The following is a 22,045-nucleotide window of genomic DNA, read 5'->3' as shown; positions in this document are numbered from 1 at the left end:
CCAGCTCTGTCAGGGCTCTGGGACCCTCCTGGGCATGGCTGTGGCTCCTGCTGCTATCAGCCCTGCTTCTGGCATTCCCAGGGCAGGAGATGGAGCTCTGGTATAGCTGAGCTGCACAGGGGAGTGCATGCCTGGCCCTAAATTCACCGTGTGTGAACGTGTCCTGAGGGAGGAGCAGTGCCCTGCCTGCCATCCGCAGAATCCCAGCCTGCCCTGGCATCCCCTGGCTCGTGAAAGGTTCCTCCAAGTCTGCCTTAGCCCAAAGTCAGGCCTAGCACAGACCCAGCTCCATTTATAGAACCCTTCAATTAGAGGACAGCATTTTCCCAAGTCCTGCAGCAACACAACACACTTTGGCAAAGGAAAAAAAAAAACAACCCTGTGAGATGGCAGCCCCGTCCTCGTGGTGACCCTGGGGCAGCAGTGCTGGCTCAGGGCACAGCTGGGAGTGCCCAGGGTGGCTCTGGGGGCACTGCAGGTGCTGGGCAAGGGAAGGGCTGAGATGCAGCCTGTCACTGCTGGACGTTTGTGGCAGCAAGGGCAGCACTGCCTGTGAATCCCCATGAGGCTGATGGGTTCCTACCCCACCTCTCCACAACCCAGGAGCAGATTGTGCCTGGCCAAACCCATCATGCTTATGGGGTGGCTTTTGTCCCCTCCCTAGGCAATGGTTGATGTGGAAACCTGCCCAGGAAGGGCTGGCTGGGTGGAGAGAGCTGTCCCAAACTAAAGAGAGACAGAGCACAGCACAGCCACCACCCTGAGGTCACATCCATGTCCCATTGTGGTGTCAGGCATCCTGTACAGGGGAAGGACCTGGAGCAACAGCAGGTTGTGCTGAGCAGAGACAGATCCAGGCAGCAGTGAAGGCAGGGAAGGGGCAAGAAAGGAGCTGCATCCAGCCCAACCACAGTTTGCTGCTGAGAGGGAGAGAAAGCCCAAAACCTCCTCCCTAGGCAGAGCTGAGCACTCCTCCTTGTGCAAGGCAGTGGAAAGTCTTGGCTCCACCATCCCTTCCACATCCCATTGCTGGGATGGCAGGAATCCCCTGCTGCTTGTGCCAAGAGCCTCTGGCCAGGGATGAGCCAAAAAGCTCATTTTAAATCTTTCAGTCATGGGACTGGAAGAAGTTAATTTGCAGCAAGAGGGGGAGTTAGTCAGAGCTGCCATGTAGGGACCAGGTTTTTATTAAGTGGAGAAAAAGCCTCTAAGTAGCCTGGATTAAGTGGTTAGAGCTGGCAGGCCAGCCCTGCTCCTGGCAGGGGCTGTGGGAGGCTGTGAACCCCTGCACCCTCCAAAGGGGGGTATTAAAGAGGGGGTGTTGAAGGATGTGAACCCCTGTACCCTCCAAATGGGGGTATGTGTTACCAACCCTCAGGACCCTGGAGCCAGCAGATGCTGGTGGCCTCAGAGAGCTCCTGTGGTGACAAGGAATTTCAGAGATCCTGGCCAGAGATGTGCCATGCACACACAGAGCCACGGATGACATTGGGAGATCACAGAAATGGCATTTATGGGTGGTGCTCCAAAACATGAATTCCCCTTTGAGTGAAAGGGATGAGGTTTAACCCCAAGCTGAGAACAGATGAGTGTGAGGGATCCTTCAGCAGGCCCTGCCAAGCACCGGAGCCTGAGCAGAGCCTGAGCAGAGGATGCCCAAGCTCTGAGAGCCCATTGGAAGGTTGGAGGCTCTCCCAGGTTCCACACAACGTGGGCACGCTGGCACCACCCCGCACACCTTCCCTGGGCAGGCTGGAACAGCTGCCCTGTGAACTCCCTGGGCATGGGATGTGCTGGAGCCCCCAGGGGGTGGAAGGTGAGAGGGTGCCAGCCACAGCTGCCTGCCCAGTGCCCACACTGCCCCAGTGCCCACAGCTGCAGCCTCTCCCTTCTCTGTTTGCAGCTGGCATTGGCGGTGGCATCTCAGCGCTGGAGCATGGTGCTGTGAGGACGGGCAGACCCTGCCCAGTGCCCTGTGCCAGCATGAGGGCTGCCCCTGGCCACTGGCTGTCCCTGGCCACACTCCTGCTCTGCCTCCTCCTGCAGCAGCTGGGCAGCAGCAGGGCATGGAAGCAGCACGCCCCACGCCTCCGCCTCGCCTACAAAGGTAAGGGGGTCCCTCGGGGTCTGCACCCGCCTGGGAGGGCTGGGGGAGCTGTGTCCTGGGCTGGGGCTGAGCTGGGTACCCTGGGGATGTCCCCTGCCTTCAGCTCGCAGGGACACTGAGCCCTGGGACAGTCTCACCAGCCTCTTCCTCTGCCTCCCACCCCCACAGTCCTACCCCAGTTCAGCCCTCCTGCTTTTGACCCTCCTGTTCTGCCAGGAGAGACTGATCCCCTGTGCAGATCATCTCCCTGCTGCACTTGTCCCTTCCTCCCTGCATCTGGCTCTCTGTTTACATGATGAGCTCTTCAGGGCAGGCACAGTTTGCTCCTCTCAAGCCTGATGCTTTGGTGACCTGAAGATGCAGCAAGGGCAGACTGACAGGTAGCACAAAACACAGCCCAGAGAAGTGTGGAAAGGGAGCACCTAGAGGGGAATGGCCCGAGCAGCTAGAGCAGAACCCTGCCAGCTTGGCAGCTTCTCACACTGCCATGAACGGGCAGCATGGATGTGGCCAACTGAGCTGCTTTCAGCTTCTCCTGTGTAAAAACCAGCAAGATTCTTTGGAGGATGGCAGCTCAGCACATCCCCAGTGCTGCCCTGGATGTGACCATCGGGAGGGCTGGACCAGCCCCCTCCACACCTGGAGAGGTTGGAGCAGCTTTCCCATGGGCAGGGCACTCCAGGCTCCAGGGCTATTGGAATATGATCCCGGCATCACGCTGCAACACAGGGCCATGCTTGGCCCACTCCATCACCCTGACAAGCTGCTCTCCAGGCAGGGACAACCAGCACAGTGAAAGATGCTCCCCTGCAGCAGGGGGATCTCCCATCTCCCAGGGATGCAGGATATCTGTGTGAGGAGATGGCCCTGCTGACAGCCCAGCCCAGAACCAGCTCAGCCCTGCCTTTCCTTGGAGCCAGAGGAGGCAGATGGGGCTGCTGGGGCAGCTGGACAGAAAGGGGATTGCTGACTTCAGAGCCCCCCAGAGTCCCGGGCCAGGCATGCCAAGGGCCCTCTGCCTTGGGCAGGGGCAGGAGAGGAAGCTCCCAGCATCAGGAGGGCTCAAGCTCGAAGTGAACAATGGCTGAAGGATGTGACTCATGGACAGCACGGGGCAGGTTCAAGGACACAATGCCTTGGGAAGTTTAGGTTTAGAAACCCCTAGGAAAAAATATATAAATAAAAGGAGGGCTTTGAGAGTCCATGCACGGGATCAGCCTTGCCCTCAGATCCCAGCACGGATGGGGGTGGCGGGCAGAGCCTCGGGGGGACACGTAAGCAGGGCCGAGAGAAGGAAATGACAGCAGCGAGGGCCGGGAGAGCACAGGAAGGATGGGGCACAGGGCACGGCGCCAGCAGCAGCAGCAGCAGCGGCTCCCGCCCTGCCCAGGGGGTTTAGAACAGCACACGGGGCAGCCGGGCAGCCTCTCCTTGCCAGGCTGGGCAGCAGGAGAGCACAGCAGCCCTGGCAGCTCCTCCTGAGGGAGCATCCCGGGAGCTGGCACAGGCTCCTCTGGCAGCCTCTGATCTGCGGCCAGGCTGGACTCAGAGCCTGCCACCACTCAGCAAGTGCTCCGGAGCACGGGAGGTCACAGGGCTCTGTTATCACCCCAAGGGCTGCTCTGCACGGCCCTTATCAGCTAACAGCAGTGAGGGGCCAAACCCGATTTAGCACCGAGCCTGCCCTGGGCTCCGTGGGCTGCTGTGGCTGTGAGGGGGAAGGGGACAGGCCAGCACAGCCGGGCTGTGACCTCAGGAAGCTCCGGGTCACCCTGCACGGGGAAGGCTGTGGCTGAGGGGCAGGAGGAGATGATGGATGGGACAAGGCCATCCATAGTGGTCCCGGCAATAAAGACAAACACCGTGGCCTTGGGAGATAGTGAACACAAAGGAGAGGATGTTTCTCTGGGCTCACCCATAGATTTGGCCATGGCATGGCTGCTGCAGAGCCCCCCTGGTTCCCTGTCTCCAGCACCAGGTTTGGATCTAATGACCCAAGGGGGAGAAGAGGCTGGGGTTTGTGCAGCAGCTTCCTGGCTCTGGATGCCAGCACTCAATGTCCCTTGTTGAGGGAGCAGAGCCATGGGTCAGGCTCAGACCCTCCTGGTCATTAACCTGCAGGAGGGTGCAAGTGCAGGGCAGTGAGTCCTTCCAGGGTTCTCCCACGTTCTACAGAGGCAGCAGAGAGGGCTCTTCCAGCACCCTGCCTGACCTTGTCCTCACACAGAGCTGGTGCAGGTCAGACAGTGACCAGCAAGGGACATGCACTGGGACCAGCCTTGTACCCATTCCCCTTAATTACACTCATGTACTGGATGAGCCTTTGCCCTCCCACCCCAACCTCCCTCCCAGAGCCCTGCCCGACATTTCCCCCGCATCAGGCAGGTCCTGGGAGCGTTGGCAGACACAGGAGGGTTGAACGATGCACCCACCCTGTTGGAGACCCAGCAGGGACAATGGCCTGCAGGAAGGGACAGGAATTATCTGTTAATCCTATTCAGCTGGTGGGAAATGGCTGGGAAGCCTTCTGCCCTGTATCTCTGGCACCCAGAGAGCCCTTGGGCACACGAGAGAAGCAGGGCTGTGTGGTTTTTGTGGCAGCAGGAGGAGAAGCAGGAGCTCCCTGATGTGGCTTGGAGCTGCTGCTGGCAGAGGAGGATTTGTGTCCCTGCCATGACGGGAGCTGCCCGGGGCAGGAGAGAGGGAAGCACCGGCCGGGAGCCAGCCTGGCTGCTGGATGCGGGCAGGGACCCGCGCTGCCGGGCCCAGCAGGGAGCAGAGGACATCCGAGCCCGCAGCTCTGGCCTCGCTTCCCCTCTGCCCTGCAAAAGCAGTGGAAGGAAGTGACACAGCCTCCCGGGGCAGCCAGTTCCCTCTGGATGGAGCCGTGCCTGTGCCCACGTCCCCAGCACCTGCAGCCGGGGCCGCACGTCTGCCTGTGCTGCACCCACCCAGCCATGCTGCATCCACCTGGCTGCACTGCATCCCCCCAGCCACACTGCATCCACCCAGCCACACTGCATCCACCCAGCCACACTGCATCCCCCCAGCCACACTGCATCCACCCAGCCACACTGCATCCACCCAGCCACACTGCATGCACCCAGCCACACTGCATCCCCCTGGCTACACTGCATCCACCCAGCCACGCTGCATCCCCCTGGCTGCACTGCATCCACCTGGCCACACTGCATCCACCTGGCTGCACTGCATCCACCCAGCCACGCTGCATCCCCCCAGCCACACTGCATCCACCTGGCTACACTGCATCCACCCAGCCACACTGCATCCACCCAGCCACACTGCATCCACCCAGCCACACTGCATCCCCCCGGCCACACAGCATCCACCCAGCTTCCCTGAGCACCTCCTTCCCCTGCTCCTGACACTCTGCTGCACTCCCTCGGGCTTGGGGCAGACTTTCAGCCCGGATCTTACAGGTTTCCCTGAGTTTCCAGCCACATTCCACCTCCATTCAGCCCCCATCCAGTGCAGCCCATCTCCCTCTCCTATTACCCTGCTCTACACCAAAGCCAGGAGCAGCCTCACCAGAGGAGCCAGCCCTCTGTCCCCAGCCATGTCCTGCCCCTTCTAGAGATGGAAGAGATGTGTTATGACTTCTGGAAGCTCCATCTTGATCCCTGGCAGCAGGGCGGGGGCTGGCAGCTGCTGCACTGGGGGGCCTTGCCCCACAGACCCCTCCCAAACCTGGCACTGCACAGCACGGACCAATACTGGCCCAGGGATGTTGTTTCCGGAGTTTTAACCAAGACACAACAGCTTATTGTCCTCCTCACACACCCACATGGCCACAACTGTGCCAGAAGGGCTGGAGAGTGGCCCAGCTGCTGCACGGGAGGAGCTGCATGGGAGGAGCTGCAGCCAGTAGAGCAGAGCCTCTCCCTCTGCCCTGTCTGTGCTCCCAGAGGAGTGCACTGGCTCAGGGCACCCCTGCATCTTTCTCTGAACCAGTCCAAGGCTGGGTTTAGGCTGCACCTCAGGACACAGAGTGGGAAATGTGGGGTGCTGGATTGGAGTGGCACTGGAGGCACAGATGGGGATCTCCCCTGCAAGGGTCAGTCCCAGTGGATCCATCCACCTGCCTGAGCCTGTGCATGAGATAGACCCCAGCAGCCACTTCACAGACTTAGGGGTGGGTGCAGAAGGTGTTCAGAGCAGGTTGTGTTGGCTCTGTTTCCATCCAACCTTTCCTTGGAGGGATGCTTTGCCCCAGCAAACAGCAAAAAAACCTTTTTTATATAAATTCTCTTGATCTGAAGCCCGGGGAAAACACACCAGGAGTCACAGCAAGTGAGTCACCTCTCTGCTCCATCCTCTGCCCACGGTTTCAGGGTGGCTTTGGGGCTCCAGGAGCTCCTCTGGAAGGCAGGCTGGAAGCTGAGCACTCTGAGCTACCGAGGCTGAACCCCTGTCCTGCCCTGTCCTGCGCTGTGCCTGCAAACAGCCCAGCCAGGGCAAGGTCAGAGCAGCTCTGTTCTCTGTAGGAGTGACTCTTTCCCTCAGTTAAGCACATGGAGGAGGCTCCATGATGAGCTCAGGGGCACCAAGGGTGGTGGGTTTTGCCAAGGCAGTGGCACGAATGTCTTGTACCCTTGGAGCAAGGATAGATAACCAGAGCTGCCCCAGAGAGGGGCCATGGGGCCTCTGGCTGCAGATTGTGTCACTCATGGATGGGTTTCTCTTTCTCCCACCTTGTTTGTGCTTCTCAGACCTGCTGAAATCCAACAGCTCTCGCCTGCTGCTGGCCTCAGGGGATGGGATGGATTTCCAAGCCCTCTTGGTGGATGAAGACAGGGCCTGGCTGATGGTGGGAGCAAAAAACCATATCTTCCTTCTCCACCTGGACCATCCCAGCAGAGAGCCTGAGAAGGTCAGTGCTGGGAGGATGGTGGCCCTGGCCAGGCTGGCCTCTTCCTCCCTGGGAACCACTCCTTGTCCCAGCGCCAGGGCGTGGAGGTGGATGTGCTCTGAACTGGGCTGTTCCAACCCCACCAGGGACACATTTACACCAGGATGTCTCAATCAGTGGGGTCAGCCCGTCCCTGGTGGAGCTGCGCCCTGCTGGGAAGGGCTGGCGCCGGAGGGACAGGGTGGCTTGGCCAGGAGATGTGACCTGGGTGGGCTGCAGGCAGTGCCCAGAGCCCTGTGTCACACCCAGTCCCTGCTCTGCCTCCGGAGCTGCAGCAGTGACTCCACTAATGTCATCCCAAGACATCCTGCTGGCCGGCTGTACCGCCAGAGCCCAACAAAAGAAAATCCCATTAAGGGGCTACAGCCCGGTGTTCCCACAGGCTGGGATCCAGGAGAGCCTGCCACAGCCTGGGTGGGCCACGGCACGCCCAGCCTCTGTCCCCACGCCAGGTTCACTGCGAGCTGCTTTGGCAGGCTGCCCACTGGGGACTCAGAGGGGGTCAGACCAGTGCCAGAGCAACCCCGTGTTCTCCCTGTGCACCTGAGCCTGGCTGAGCCCCTTCCCAGGGCTGCCACGGCAGGCTGAGGGAAGCGGGGCTGCATCCACCGGGTCTTTGTGTTTCAGATTTTCTGGCCAGCCCCCAGGGAGCAGGTCGAGCACTGCCAGCTGGCAGGGAAGAACGTGGAGGTAAGTGGGGCTGGCAGAGATATTAAACAACCCCGTCAGCCCGAAGGGGAGCCTGGGGGTCTGCCTGGAACGGCGCTGTGGAGCCAGCCGGAGCCGGGCCCAGCTGAGCAGCTGCCAGGACAGGCTCTGGCCGGGCTCTGCGCCCCCAGCAGCCAGCACGGCTCAGCCCTGACAAACATCTCCCCTGTGCAGACCGAGTGTGCCAACTTCATCCGCCTCCTGCAGCCCTACAACCAGAGCCACGTGTTCGCCTGCGGCACCGGCTCCTACCAGCCCGTCTGTGCCTTCATCCAGCTGGGAGCCCGGGGCAAGGTGAGGGACCCCTGGACAGACAATCCCTATGGCAGAAGGTGCCAAGGCACCCCTCACCCTGGGAGTAGCGGGAGAGGGAGCCCCAGGGCCTCAGGAGTGTGGCCAGCCTGGTGCAGGCCCTGCATTGGCATGGAGAGAGCAGCTCTGGCTTGGGGGTGTCAGGGTGTCCCCATGGGCATGGGACCAGGTTCTGGCATCCCCCTGAGGAGCCCACTCATCACAGACACCAACTTCCTTCCCACTCTTTCCCCCAAGTTCTGGCTTGTTCCCAGACCCCCCTGGGCTGACGTCTCCCCCTTGGCTCTGGCAGGGTGCCCGGGCTCCCCGCATGCAGCTGGTGACCCACTCCTTGGAATCGGGGCGAGGACGGTGCCCCTACAGCCCCCACGAGCCCTTCACGGGACTCCTCATTGGTAAGAGGGGGGGAGGAGCAGATGGGAGGCTGGGAGGGCACTGCTGGGAATAATCTGTGCTGGATGGTGATGCTTCCCATCCACATCCCCATCCCTGCAGGTGGGGAGCTGTATTCAGGCACCTCCAGTGACTTCATGGGCAGCAGCGCTGCCTTCTTCCGGACCTGGGTGCATGGGGCTGAGCAGAGCTACATCCGCACGGAGCAGAACCAGGACCACTGGCTGCACGGTAGGAGCAGGGGCGCCTGTGGGCAATGGGTGTCTCTCCTTCCAGCTGGGGAGAGGCTGGGGCCAGCCCTGGGGCCAGAGCTCTGACCTGGGCCCTCTCTCCTTGGGGGGAAGCACTGATGAAGACGCTGGTGGGATCCATGCTCCAGCACATGTTCCACAGCCTGAGCACTGGGAATGGTGCTGTGTGTCCCCTCACCACCTCACACTGTTCCCAAGGGCTTCAGGGCAGTACCACAGGGTGGGATCAGGGCACAGGGCCACATTGTGCTGCTCCTTTCCCCCTCAGAGCCTGTGTTTGTTGGTGCCTACACCATCCCTGATACCTACAACCCCAATGATGATAAAGTCTACATCTTCTTCCGTGAGACGGCCATGGACGCTGGGCAGTGGGAGCAGCGGCACATCCACGCCAGGGTGGCCAGGGTCTGCAAGGTCAGTTGCCAACACCCTGTGGCCTGTTGTCCCACCAGGTGGGCTTTTAGCCGTTCTGGACCAAGGAGCATCCCAAGCAGAGGAATGTGAGGGTGTCACTGCACACCGGCCACAGGCAGAGAGCTCAGGGCTGGGGGTGTCCCTCTGTGGGAGTGAGGAGGGCACAGCAGTGGAGGAGACTCAGAGAGGCTGGACTGATCCTGGCTCTTTGGTCCTGCCAGAACGATGTTGGAGGGAAGCGCGGCCTCATCAACCGCTGGAGCACGTTCCTGAAGGCCCGCCTGGTGTGCTCCACCTCGGGGCCTCAGGGCACTGAGACCCACTTCGACCAGCTGGGTGAGTGCCCAGCCCTGTAACGCAGCTCCTGCAGGGCTGCTCCCTCCAGCACAGCCCCGGGATGCCCACCTGCATCCTGTGCCTCACCTCCACGCCTCTCTTTGCAGAGGATGTTTTCCTGCTGCGCACCCGCGACCCCCAGAACCCCCTTGTCTTTGGGCTCTTCACGGTCTCCAGGTGAGCAGGGCCCTGTGTGGGACAGTGCAGCCCCCACCATGCTGCCCCCCTCAGAGGGAGCTCTGTGGGGAGAAGGGCAGCACCAGCACCAGCTGGCTGAGGAAGGGCTGATAGCATTTCCCCGCTTTCCCTGCTGCTGGTTCACCAGCACATCATTAAACCACAGCTTTGTGGCACAGTCAGTGACCCCCAGGCTGCACGGGCTGTGTCAAAGCCATTCCTGTCACCCTGGGGTGCTGTGCGTGATCCCAGGGCTGCCAGGGACAGCGTGGGCTCGCTCGGGGGGAGGGTGTGCACACAGCTGGTCCCCGTGGGGCAGGGGGACACTGAGAGCCCCGTGTTTCCCCACAGCGGCGTCTTCAGTGGCTCTGCCGTCTGCGTCTACTCCATGGCTGCCGTGAGAGCCGCCTTCAGCGGCCCCTTCGCACACAAGGAGGGATTCGACTACCGCTGGGTGGAATACAAGGGCCGTGTCCCCTACCCCCGCCCCGGCACGGTAAGGGAACGGGGAGCAGCTGGAGGGGGAGAGGGACGGACTGGGCCGGCCCTAATACAGCCCCTGTGTCACACAGTGCCCCAGCGAGACCTACGACCCCCTCCTGCAGTCCACCAAGGACTTCCCCGACGAGCTGATCAGCTTCATGCGCAGCCACCAGCTGATGTGGGAGCCCGTGTACCCGCAGGGCCGGCAGCCCGTGCTGCTCCGGGTCAATGTGCCCTACCGGCTGCGGCGGCTGCTGGTGCACCGGCTGGACACGGAGAGCCGCGACTACGACGTGCTCTTCCTGGGCACAGGTGGGAGCTCAGCCCGGCCTGGGAGCGCTGCCACCCCGGGCAGCTCGGGTGGCACTCTGGTGCCGCCAGCCCGGGGGGCCTCCAGCCCTGACAGCTCCTCCGCCCGCTGCCCCTACAGATGACGGCAAAGTCCTGAAGGTGGCCCTGGCCGGCGGGGCGAGCCGCAGTCCCGAGGTGATCAGTCTGGAGGAGATCAGCGTCACTAAGGTACGGGCAGCCAGGGTGGCACAGGGGGCTGAAGTGAGAGAGGATGGGACCACACAGCCTCCCGCGGCCGCGGCACCTCCCTGCGGGCTCTGCAGAAGTCACTGCCGCTCTCAGGGAGGTTCTCACCTCGCTGATGAGGGCGCCGCCCTGGGCAGCAGAAAAACACCGAGGGTTGCCAGTGGGACTGGAGCCGAGTCATCTTCCAGCTCCCCATCCAGTCCCTGAGGGGGCATGTGGGTTGCACTTTGGAGCTCACACTGAAATGGGAGGGCTGAGCTCAGGTTTGAAAGCAGGGCTGCTGGACAAGGCTGTCCTGGGGGCACCCAGTAGTGACTGACGTGGCTGCAGCACCCTCTTGTTCCCCCTCCAGGTACCTTCTCCCATCCTGGACATGAAGTTATCACCAAAGCGGGTGAGTGTCCCTTCTGCTTCTCCCTAAAGCAGTCTGGGGACAGGGATTAGAGGCCAGCTGATCCCAGCCACTCTGCCGGGTCCCTTGGCCCCAGGGGGCCCACGTTTAGGGAACAGGATCCTGGGCATTGAGGGAACAGCAGGCTCTGTCTCGCTCTCCTACTGTCCCCCAGTGTCCCCACCCCAGCAGAGGCAGGGCTCTGCTCCCTGCCAGCCCCAGCCGTGGCTCTGACTGCCCCTGTCCTGCTTCCCGAGTAGCAGGAGCTGTTTGTGAGCAGCACCCATGGGCTGCTCCAGCTCTCCCTGTACCGATGTGAGCTCTACGGCAAAACCTGCACCGACTGCTGCCTGGCCAGGGATCCCTACTGCACCTGGGACAGCAAGACCTGCGCCCCACACCTGCTCACCGAAAAGAGGTGGGTGTGTGCCCGGGCCAGCCCCCTGCATCCCCCTGCAAGGTGATGCTGTTCGGAGCAGGGAAGGGCAAGCGGCAGCCCCGGAGCTTTACCCATCAGCCAGACCCCTACTGCCACTCTGCCTGCCTGCCACCCACCCCCCTTTTTGGAGCATTGCCACGGAGGGATCCCACAGCCCTCTCTGCTCTCCCACAGGCGTGCCCGCTGCCAGGACGCGCTGAAAGCTGACCCGCTCAGCCAGTGCCAGGACACGGCAGAGGGTGAGTGCCAGCCCCGGCGGGGGCAGCCAGCTATGCCCGGGGAGCGCCAGCCCCGGCGGGGGCAGCCAGCTGTGCCCGGGGAGCGCCAGCCCCGGCGGGGGCAGCCAGCTGTGCCCGGGGAGCGCCATGGCGCCCAGGGACTGCGCTGGGAAACCCGTGCCCCTACCGCGGGCTGGCTGTCCGTGCTGCCCTCCCTCCCTCCGGTCCCACAGCCCGCACTCAGGGCACTCACCCCCTCCCCTGGGCAGGGATAGCCGCGGTGGACAAGGTGGTTTTTGGCGTGGAGAAGAACTCGACCTTCCTGGAGTGCCTGGCGCGCTCCCCGCAGATCACGGTGCGCTGGCTGGTGCGGCGCGGCGAGGAGACGGCCCCGAGCGAGGTACGGGGACAGGGCGGCAGGGACCGGGAGCAGGGGTGGCTTTTATTCCCAAGGACTGACCCACGAGCTCTGTCTTTGCCCCAGGTCAGGAACAACGGACGTTTCTTGGTGCTGGAGCAAGGGCTGCTGATCCGCCAGCTGTCGAGGGAGGACGTGGGCACCTACGAGTGCCAGGCGGTGGAGCGCTCCTTCTCCCGGCTCCTCACCCGCTACAGCCTCCGCCTCATCCGGCATGAGGCCGCGGAGCTGCCCCCGTACAAACGGAGCAAGGAGCCGGGAGGGACCCAGCAGAGCCCCCGGCCCCGGACTGAGCTGCAGCCGGGCTCCAAGGGCTTCCCGCGGGCCCTGGGCGCCCCGGGCACCAGCCTGGATGCCTACTGCAATGCCCTGCGGCTGCAGGAGCGGCAGCGGCAGCGGGCCTGGCACAAGTGGCAGCACCAGGCCCCGGACAGCAAGAACGGCCGGGTGCGGAGGCACCCGCAGCGCCTGTGAGGGCAGAGGGGGCCCGGGCTGCCCACAGCTCCCTCCCCGATCTCTCCAGGGCCCTCCTCGCACGTCGGCACCAGCTCCGGGACGCTCTGGCCTTGCCGTGCGGAGCCGCCTCGCTGTTACTACCTCAGCCCCCGCCAGCCCCGCCGCCTCTCCGCGCCCCACGGGGCACCGGGGCCCCGGCATGCAGCCCGCGCCGCCTCCCCGAGGCTCAGAGCTATTTACCTGCACAATATTTATTGTCCTTGCTTTCCCTGGCTTTGACTGACGATCAGCCGCAGCAATAATAAGCACAGAGAACAGGGAGGGGCAAGGGCCGGCCGTGTGATGCCTCCCCCGGCTCCGGAGGCAGCAGGATTTTCACCTGGGTGGCTGCCGAGGTGTGGATGGAGCCCAGGTGCTGCTGGAAGCAGCAGGACACCGTTTCTGGCTGAGGCTGGGCCCCAGATGTGCAGAGATGCTCATGCCCAGCCCAGCTCCAACCCACTTCAAACAACACCACTTTCCTTTTTTCATTTTGACCTTTATTTTACTGGGGGAAAAAAAACAGAGAAGCAACAGGCAGTTATACCAACTTACAATTTATTATTTTTTTAAAAAATGACATGAAACACAAGTAAAAATAAATACATCATATAAACAACAAATTGTTCAAAGTCTCTGTTCTGGGAGATCAGGCGAGCACATCCCGTTAGACAGAGAGAAGAGGGAAGCACATGATCATGCGTGGGGCCAACCGACCGACCCGCCCGGTAGCAATACTCTTTCCAACCACAACAAGACAGGCCACAAACTAAGGCGGTAGTAAAAAAAGAAAAGAAAAGAAAAAAAAAACAAAGAAAAAGAAACCCAAACCAAGAGAAAACCCCAATGAGACTCAGTGATGGATTCCTTCAGGCTCCCATGGATGTGCCAGACTCCAGCTCCAAGCTGGGCACCACAAAGCGGCACCATGAGGCAGTGGTGGTTGTCTGGGAGGTGGCAGAGTTGCTCTCCCTCACTTGCCCCACTGTTCCTTCACAGGGAGTGCTTGCTCCAAGGTGCAAGGAGCCATCCCTCACTGGAATCTAGCTGGACTATGGTCCCTGTTCAAACTCTGCCCCCCACCCCAGCCCTCCCTCACCCATGATCCTTCCAAGACTGGATCAACAAAATTTATTCCAGGGTGGCGAGAAATACCAGCTGTGAAGGTATTTGCTGCACTTGTCCCTTTTGGCCTGGAAGCCACCCCCAAACCAGCAGCAATCCTCGCTCCTTCAGCCTCTTGAATTTGTTGCCCAGAGAGGCTGTGGCTGCTCCATCCCTGGAAATGTCCAAGGCCAGGCTGGACAGGGCTTTGAGCAACCTGGTCTAGTGGAAGGTGTCCCTGCCCATGGCAGGGGGGCTGGAACAAGACAATCTTTAAGGTCCCATCCAGCCCAAACCATTCTATGATTCACAGACATCATTAAGTCAAAGTACACATAATTTCTAGTGAAGACCCCATGGAAATCCCACCCTTTGCTTGCCAGAACATTTGCTTTCTCCAAGTAGCTGCACCCAACCTCCCCACCCTCCCGGACACTCCAGGACAATGTGCAGCAGATCCTGCCCAACACGGGCCAGGCTGGGCTGTATTGTGCCCACCCTGCAGCCCCCCAGGAAGCCCCAGGAGCCACAGCAGCAGTGGAGGCAACAAGCCCACCAAGCCCAGGGCACAGAGCAGCACCAGCCGCCCCGTGCCCATGGCACTGTCCCACAGCGGTACCCAGCCTTCACCCAACTGTCCCCAGGAGAGCAAACCTCCCACCAAAGGCAAGGGCCAAGGGCTGGGTGCCAGCGTAGAGGCCAGCTGGCCATTGCCAAGGACTCCACACATCTGCCCTGGCCTTGGGCTGTGCTCAGAAATCTTCTTTACTGTCCAAAACCCTCTGCAGAGAGTCCTGCGCTGCTGTCCTCAGTGTCACCCGCAGCCCCTCTGAGAACCAGCAGCTGCTTCCCATCAGGTCATTTGGAGACAGAAATTCAGCAGCAAAAGAAGAATTTAACCCATGAAGGTAAAGCCCCTGTTCCAAGCTCAGGAAAACCAGGAGAGAACCCTCTGCAGCAGAGTCATATGCTGGAGAGGAGAAACCTCTGGGGAGAGCAGATGAGGAAGAAGAGCAGGCCCCATGGGAGGGGAATTGTAGAGCTTAGAGAGCTCCTCCCGCTGGGGATAACCCACACCCCCCGTGGCTTCTGTGGGGCAGAGGAAATCCTTCCCAGGGCACCGTGGGAGAGCAGGTGCCTTGGAGCAGCCCCAGCCACTGCCAGCTCCCATGGCAGCCCTGTGGTCAGGGTATCACTGTGCCCACCTCAGCCGAGGCTCTGCCAGGGCCCATCCCCTCCCTGAGGGGGGCCCAGGGCTGGTGGCTGGGGCAGAGCTGGGGCTGGGGCTGCCCTGGGGCACTTGCTGTGCAGGGCCCCTGCACTAGAGCTGCTTGGGCTGTGCATGTTTGCCAGCAGTGGGTCATGCACAGAGCAGCCACAGCACAGGAGGGTGCCAGGGCTGTGCAGGCCATGGCCACACAGGAGGTGGAACAGCCCTCACACCTCGCCCTGCTGGGTTAACAGCCAGCCCGGAGCACATCGTGCACCCTATGGCAGCAGAATGGCAGTCATCCTCAGCTCCTACAGCCACAGGGCTCAGGCTCTGCAGGGGCACCACTGGAGAGCATCAGGTGGCAGCACAGGGATGTGCCAGGGCCTGCTCTGGAAGCCCTGGGCGCTCTCCTGGAGAGGCAAGGAGCAGAGAGGTGTGCAGTCACCAGTACCACATCCAACCACGGTGCTGACTGCCCCCAGCCACATCTTCACACCTTGTCCCAGCACAGGCCCCATTCAGAGATGACGTGGGAGGGTCCTTTGGATGAGCCCCACGACTCTGAGCCCCAGAGGAAGGGCTGGGGTGGCCGCAGGGCTCTGGGGGTCTGCTCATGTTCCCACCTCCCACACGCGCCCACAGGTCTCAACACTTGCTACTCTTGACAAGGAAAGCCCTTGCCTAGGTCCATTCCCCAAATCCACAGGAAAACTGACAGCCTCACAGGGATGCAACGGACATCTGGGCAAGCTGGTCATACAATCAGTGTCACAGGGTAGTGCATGAGGTGGACACACAGAGCACAGGAGGGCATGACTCACAGATGCAGCACTGTCAAGTCTTTGGAGAAACTTGCATGAACACCATCAGTTAATTTGCTTTGTTACTTTTGTGGGGGGGTTTGATTTTTATTTCCATGGTGCATCCAAAGACAAGTTGTCCAGCAGTTTGCTCAGAACCCCTCGGTTTTCAACTCCTAGGATATGTTAAAGAAGAAAGCACTATTTTAATGTTTGTTTTTTTAAAAAAATAATTAAAATAATTTGCATAGCTAAACTGTTGATCTAAGGCTTCTATGAATGGTGTGGTTATGTTTGACAGACAATGTCCATTAAACAGAGAAAGACACTAGGAAAGCCCCGTAACATTTTTTATTGTGTTTCCGTAACACACGCGTGCACACACAACCCTCTCTCTAAGGAAGGGAGGTCCCCATCTTCCAGCACCCCTTTGGTGGAGGATGTCAGGACATCCTGCCCTTTCCTGCACCTAGTTGGTCCCAGCAAGCACAGTGACTGCAGCCTCCGTGGCCTAGGGGCCCCCTACAGGCCACCACCAGCTCCAGGGCCATCCAAGGCAGGCGAGCACAGCTCCTGCATGGCGATACCCAGATGTGACACGGAGGCTCCTGCGTTTCACATGCCTTTCCCAGCGTGGTCACACACACACACATGCTCCGAGTCCAGCTGCACCTGGGTATCCCAGTCCCTCCCTAGGAGCCCTGGCCCTGAGAACAGCTGGGGTGCTGAGGCTGAGAGCTGAGGCTCTGCACTCCCTGCATGGGGAAAGGCACTTCCCCAGCAAGAGCTCTGTTTTCCCAGCTCCACACACCTCACAGCTCTCCTTCTTCTCACTGGGAATGAGCACAGGAGGCTTCCACATGTGCTCCTTCACCTGCCTCATGACAAGAGGATTCCATCTTCCCTCCAGCTGCTCAGCACCCAGAGCAGCCCCTGCTCTGGCAGAATGTCCTGCTGGAACACATCCAACTGGTGCCACCCAGGTCAGCCACGGGCCACCTCCACAGAAGGCCCTTGCTCCTAGGCTAGGCTTTGGTCAACCATCTGCTTCTGTCCCCACATAGACAACCCAACAAGCGACCACTGCATGATTGGAGGCCAGCTTTTTATTTTTTTAATATGGAAATTAATTTAAAAGTAGAAAGAAAGACTTCCCCCAGACAATAAATATTATGCCTTCATGAAATAAATTAATGTAGAGATTCTGTGCAGGAGAAAGTCTCTCGAGTCACAGATTCAACAGCAACTGGCACTGGTCCAGTGTCCCCTCCCAACCTTCTCCACTGCCTGGTGCTGTTCAGAAGCAGCAGCGAGCCCACCCATCCCTGGATCTGGTGGGCCACAGCAGGATGAGACGTGGCCTTCACACAGCCTGGCAGGATACAGGGAAGTCAGCAGGATTCCCCTCTGATGGCCACCAAGACATGTGGCATTGCTCCACTCATCTGGCCTAGCACATAGAGGTGGCATCAGACTCACAGGGCCAACCTACCTTGGATGGGACCCTCCAGAAATGCCTGGGGGAGCCCCCCACCAGAGCCCTGGCACAGGAGCCTGCCTGGAGCCCTCCACTCACATTAGTCTCATGTGAATTTGAAGAGGGTGACAAATTGTGGGGTATTTTCTTTTTTTATATTTTTTTTCTTTTCTTTCTTCTTTTATTTGACATCAATCCCCTCCCTCCCTGCCCCAACATACACAATGTAGATGCCTCCCCACTCCCTCCCCATTAAAAACACTTTGTCCCCAACAAAGGTGGAGTCTGGTGGAGTCACCCCCGGCCCACCCCTCTCGCAGTGAGAGAAGTTCACAGATAAGGCAGTTCATGTGAGAAGGAGCTCGGCCCTGCCAGCGGTCAAGCCCGCACCTCCAGGCCTGAGAAGGGCAGTGACTCACAACACCAAGCCTCCACGGCCAGACAAGACAGAGAACAGAGACAGACAGACAGACAGAGCGTGGGGGGAGGCACTCCTACAGTTTGCATTGCTACTTCCCTCCTCCCCAGCTCTTGCTCCCCCGGCTCTCAAAGGTCCACGCTATCCCTCTCCCCTTTCCCAGCCCCTAATACAATTCTTATCCTTGACAGCTAAAAAACAACAAAACCAAATGAAAAGAACAAAACCACCCCCACGCCACACCCTTCGCATCCTTCTCCACCCACTGCCGTGGCCCAGAGGGAAAATCCTGACTCCCAAAAAGGTCCTGCAACTTTTGCCTCCTGGCGGAGCTGAGACCGAGCAGGAGCTGGGCCTTTTTATTTCCCTGTGATCTCTATGACATCGTCGTCTTTGTCCTCGTCATTAGAGCTGCATCCCACCTCTGGGACCTCCTGGGGTTCAAACTGAGGCACCTGGGACCGAAGGAGACCCCCAGCTGGGTAGCCCGAGTGAGGGGACATGTAGCCAGGGTAGGCAGATGCCATGCTCCTGGGAAGGCTGCTAGGCAAGACGGGGGCTGGGAAAGGAGCAAACATCCTGGGCTCGGGCAGGAGTGACTGCGTGAAGGGAAGCGAGTAATTGGGCAGCACCCCTGCCAGAGAAGGGTTTAGCATGAATGAGGGGACGCTGGCGGTGGCTGAGGTAGCAGCAGAAGAGCTGGCGGTGCCGGCTGTCAGCAGAGGGTCAGTAGTCACAGGGAACACCAGATGAGGGTCTGGGAGTAAATTGGGCAGCTGGTAATAAGAGGAGCCAGTGCCCATGTACAAGGAGTTTCCTGGCTGGGAGGCAAATGGATGGGTTAGGTTGTGGTTTAAAGAGACAGGAGGCATGGTGAACCCACCAGAGACGGGGTACCCGTGTTCGTACGGCTGCGAGGACGACGGCAACTGGCGCTTCTTCTGCTGCCTCCGGGATTGCTCCTCCGGAGCCGACGGCGACGTCGACTTGCGCTTGTTGCCCCGTAAGTCCAACACCGGGTGGGCATCGCCGTGCTGGCTGGTGGCTGGCAGGGCCGAGGACACGGAGGGAGCCGCGCAGGGACCCCCCAGGCGCTGCTCGGCTCCTCGGGCGGCGGCGCCGGGCGCGGTGTCCGTGCGGGCGGCGTGGCCCTGCGGCGCCGTGCTGCTGGGAGAGCTGTGGCGGGACTCGCGCGCGGCCGCCGCCTCCGCGTACTGCTGCAGCTCGCTGATGATCTCGGGGCTGTCGGGGGAGATGGGCCGAGTGAGCTCCTCCGCGCTGGGGAGCTGCGGGGATGAGGCACTGTGTCTGCCATTGCTCGTGGACTCCAGGGAAGAGCTCTGGGAGCCTGCAAAGAAGGAGATGGGGCAGGTGAGAAACGCGACCTCAGAGAAAAACCTGCGGGCCAAGAGGGAACAGTGGAAAGGAAGGTGGTAATATCTTGGGGATACGGTGGGGTAAGCCTTAACACAGACTTGATGGAATACAGGGAATGCTGCTCCAGACACTCCAGCAGGAGAGCACACCTGCAAGCCCCACACAGCACCCACAAGCCCCTACCTGAGGCAGCTGTCCGACGGTCTTCATTGCCCTTCGGCTTCCCAGTGGTCCGTATGGCAAAAATCCGACCGTCGCTGGTCCGGATATATGTCCCTGGAACAGAGGCAGGACAACTTCATTCAACAACTTCATTACAACTCCAGCCTCAGCTCAGAACCTGGATCTACAAGCCTGCAAGTTTCCTTGGCAAGAACAGGACAGCAGTACTGCATAGGCCCAGTGGAGGGCTTTTAGCCCCTTCCTCAACCTCCCCTTTCACCCTTTCAGCTTTCCTAGACTGGACATCCCCCCCTCCCAGTGTGCTGCCAGTGGGAAATGTGGAACTTCACACTGGAAACAGTTGGCTCTGGGAGAACCAGGAAGTGTGTGGCTGCCTCAGGACTTGCAGTGAGTGTTGTGAGAAGGAAGAACTGAGCACAAAGTTCAACAGTTCCTCTCAGGGACAGGAGCAGCCCCAGATGCAACAGCCAGGCAGCATCAGCACACCCAGAGCATGGGCTGCAACAGAGTCACTGCAAACTCAAGACCTCCTTCCCTTCTTGTTTCTTTTTTTCTCAAGGGATTGATTCATGCCTTTGTATGATTTTCTTTGCTAATTAGCACTGGCTAGGACCCTATCCACAAGTCTTAGCAGGACAGAATTACCTTTTGTCCCTCGGATGATGTGGATGCTCTCGCCAGCACTGATTCTAGCTTGTACATCAGTGGATGTATTTGTACCCGGAATCACAATATCTGGCAGTGGGGAAAGAAACAGAATAGTGTCCATTAAACTACATGTCAGCCACAGCCAGGAGAGGGCAGGTGCACCACCAACCCCGTTTTATGCAGTGCAGTTGTCTCTCCTGTGTGGTGTGCTATAAGCAAGCCCTGGGTTTATTTCTACACAGCACAAGAAGGTAGCAGAAGCCCCAAGGAAGCTAAAGCCATGCTGTTCTGGCACAGCATCTCCAGAACCATGAGCAACAGTATTGCATGCCCTGTCAGGGAAAGTTCACTCCCAACAATCCACCAGGTCCATGGGTCTTATATATCTGCAGGGAAACTCCTCCAGGCACAGAGGAACCACTCAAATGCAGAGAGACAGTATCTTTGCCTCTGATGCCCATCTGTCCACAGCTCACATGGGCATCTGCAACTCACTCTGATCCTCAGTTCACCATGGGCATCATGACCCAACCCACTTTGAGCAGTAGCAACTCACCCGTGGTGGTAACAATCTTCTGCACAAAGACACCAGCTCGCTGTAGATAGTTGATGGGAAAGTTGACAGCAGGGTTGGAACTTGAGGTTGATCCTGCACCACCCATGGGGACATGCCGGGGCATCATTGGAATGGGGGTGGACTGAACTGGGCGGACACTTGCCACTGGTTTGTCCTCACCCTTGAGGGCTGGTCGCCTAGTGAGAGAGGAGGGAGGAGAGTGCAGCACCTGCCCCACAGTGATAAGCATCATCTGCCCCTTCATTTCATGGCTACAGCGTGGGGAGAAGGGAAGGGGCAGGTGCTCACCAGTTCCTCTGGCTAAAGGCAGGGATGCTCGTCAGACTCTGGTCACTGGCTGGGTAATACTGTGCGTAGGACGGCCGGGTGTAAGGGACGGATGCTCGTTTTTCCTCCTCATAGCTTTTCTTGGCTGCTTTCTTCTCTGCCTTGGTCAGCTTGTGCTCCTTCCGGTCGATCAGCAGTGACTCGTGCTGAAAAGGCTCCTGCAACCCCACAGCACCGCGGTTCTGGCACCCACACACCACAAGAGGGAACCAGCACACCCCCAACGGCAGTGCCCGCTCCTGCCGCAGCCTGTCTCCATCCCAGGCTGGCAGAGCTGGCCATGGCAAAGCACGAGTGGGGGCACCGCTATGGATGTGCCCAAGGCTCATCTTGAAGGGTGACAGCCAGCTAATGCCATCACCTGCCCAACCAAGGCCATCACTTACCACGAGCACACAGCAAAACCCAGGAACTTTGGCCAGGCCAAGAGCACAAGTACGGAGCTCACCACCATGTCACACAGCCCCCAGAGCCCCACAGCACCTGGCACAGGCCCAATCTGCAGCACCACCCTGCCAGTGACACTCCTGACAGCACAGGCCAGTGCTGCCTGTTCCAGCTTTAGTTTAAAGTCACCCCAGGAGAAGAGCTGGCAGCAAGCTGGGATATTCCACTGCCACCTCCACACCCAGCACAAAGCTGAAGAAAGGGGTGCCTGACAACCTGCCCCCAAGTCTGTACAGGACAGAGGTGTATATAGATGAGAGGAAGATATCACAGGGAAGGGCAGGGATCTTTGGGTCCTCTCTAGAGAATTTTCTGCCTATTCCCACCAGCACCTAGGTGCATCCTTCTTGCCACCATGGCCCCATCACACTGCCAGACTCCTCCAGGCCCACTCCTGCCTGTGCAGGGCAGTGCCAGCAAAGAAACAGGTTCATCTTACCTTGGTGATGAGGTGAGGATACTTGAGACAGGCTAATTGTAGAACAGACTCCTTCATCTTGCTCGGATTGAGGGAGAGCTGAGCAGGGTCAGATTCTTCTTCCACAAAATGCAGCAGGTTCTCCACCTCCCGTCGAGTGAAGTTCAGCACTGGGTTCAGATCATCCACCACCCGATCTGGAAAAGAGAGCAAAAGGAGTGAGCAGGCAAGGGAAGAGATCAGCACTGCTTGCCTGTTGCCCTTCCTACACTTCTGTCCTAATGCAACTCCCTCCCTGCAATCTACACAATCCTCAGAAATATTCTGTAAATGTCAGGGCAAAGAGAAAAATCATAATGTTCAGAGCTGAGCCTGTTTGACTAAGTCAGGATGACACGTGCCTGTGTTCCAGACTGCACAGCAAAGCTGTGCAGGTCACCAAGCTCC

The 22,045-nt window shown here is 59.6% G+C and overlaps 2 protein-coding genes across 4 annotated transcripts in view; one reads left to right on the top strand and one right to left on the bottom strand.

Annotated features, from left to right (window-relative positions):
- Window positions 1-1,983: 1,983 nt before the first annotated feature.
- On the top strand, window positions 1,984-13,232 carry LOC131087975 (semaphorin-3D-like). The gene is made up of 17 exons (XM_058031720.1): window positions 1,984-2,107; window positions 6,838-6,998; window positions 7,665-7,727; window positions 7,920-8,039; window positions 8,350-8,452; window positions 8,553-8,681; window positions 8,970-9,115; window positions 9,337-9,451; window positions 9,559-9,628; window positions 9,980-10,124; window positions 10,201-10,423; window positions 10,542-10,630; window positions 11,001-11,042; window positions 11,300-11,457; window positions 11,653-11,717; window positions 11,966-12,096; window positions 12,181-13,232. Exons 1-17 carry the CDS (start codon window positions 1,984-1,986, stop codon window positions 12,586-12,588), a joined length of 2,292 nt encoding a protein of 763 aa, XP_057887703.1. The 3' UTR covers window positions 12,589-13,232.
- RAD54L2 (RAD54 like 2) overlaps window positions 13,151-22,045 on the bottom strand; it is a 68,860-nt gene continuing 59,965 nt past the window's right edge. For 2 of the 3 annotated variants that reach the window (XM_058031716.1, XM_058031718.1), the window contains 6 exons: window positions 21,620-21,795; window positions 20,695-20,891; window positions 20,386-20,582; window positions 19,827-19,916; window positions 19,182-19,274; window positions 17,443-18,969 (listed from right to left, as the gene is read on the bottom strand). In XM_058031716.1, coding sequence (XP_057887699.1) covers window positions 17,981-18,969; window positions 19,182-19,274; window positions 19,827-19,916; window positions 20,386-20,582; window positions 20,695-20,891; window positions 21,620-21,795 — 1,742 coding nt within the window. In that variant the 3' untranslated portion in view covers window positions 17,443-17,980. Of the gene's footprint in view, window positions 15,903-17,442; window positions 18,970-19,181; window positions 19,275-19,826; window positions 19,917-20,385; window positions 20,583-20,694; window positions 20,892-21,619; window positions 21,796-22,045 lie in introns of those variants that run through there. The other variant, XM_058031719.1, reaches the window with a different exon arrangement.

Source organism: Melospiza georgiana, chromosome 11, assembly GCF_028018845.1.
Source record: "Melospiza georgiana isolate bMelGeo1 chromosome 11, bMelGeo1.pri, whole genome shotgun sequence".
In the NCBI taxonomy this organism is placed as follows: domain Eukaryota; kingdom Metazoa; phylum Chordata; class Aves; order Passeriformes; family Passerellidae; genus Melospiza; species Melospiza georgiana.
Note: the sequence above shows the minus strand (reverse complement) of the source record. Positions and strands in the feature narration are given on the sequence as shown.

Bases quoted from the DNA above. Each gene is read 5' to 3' on its own strand.
- LOC131087975 (XM_058031720.1), top strand. From the start codon at position 1,984: ATGAGGGCTGCCCCTGGCCACTGGCTGTCCCTGGCCACACTCCTGCTC. The intron at 8,040-8,349 runs GTGAGGGACCCC...TGGCTCTGGCAG, and splicing joins AGCTGGGAGCCCGGGGCAAG to GGTGCCCGGGCTCCCCGCAT. The intron at 10,424-10,541 runs GTGGGAGCTCAG...CTGCCCCTACAG, and splicing joins CGTGCTCTTCCTGGGCACAG to ATGACGGCAAAGTCCTGAAG.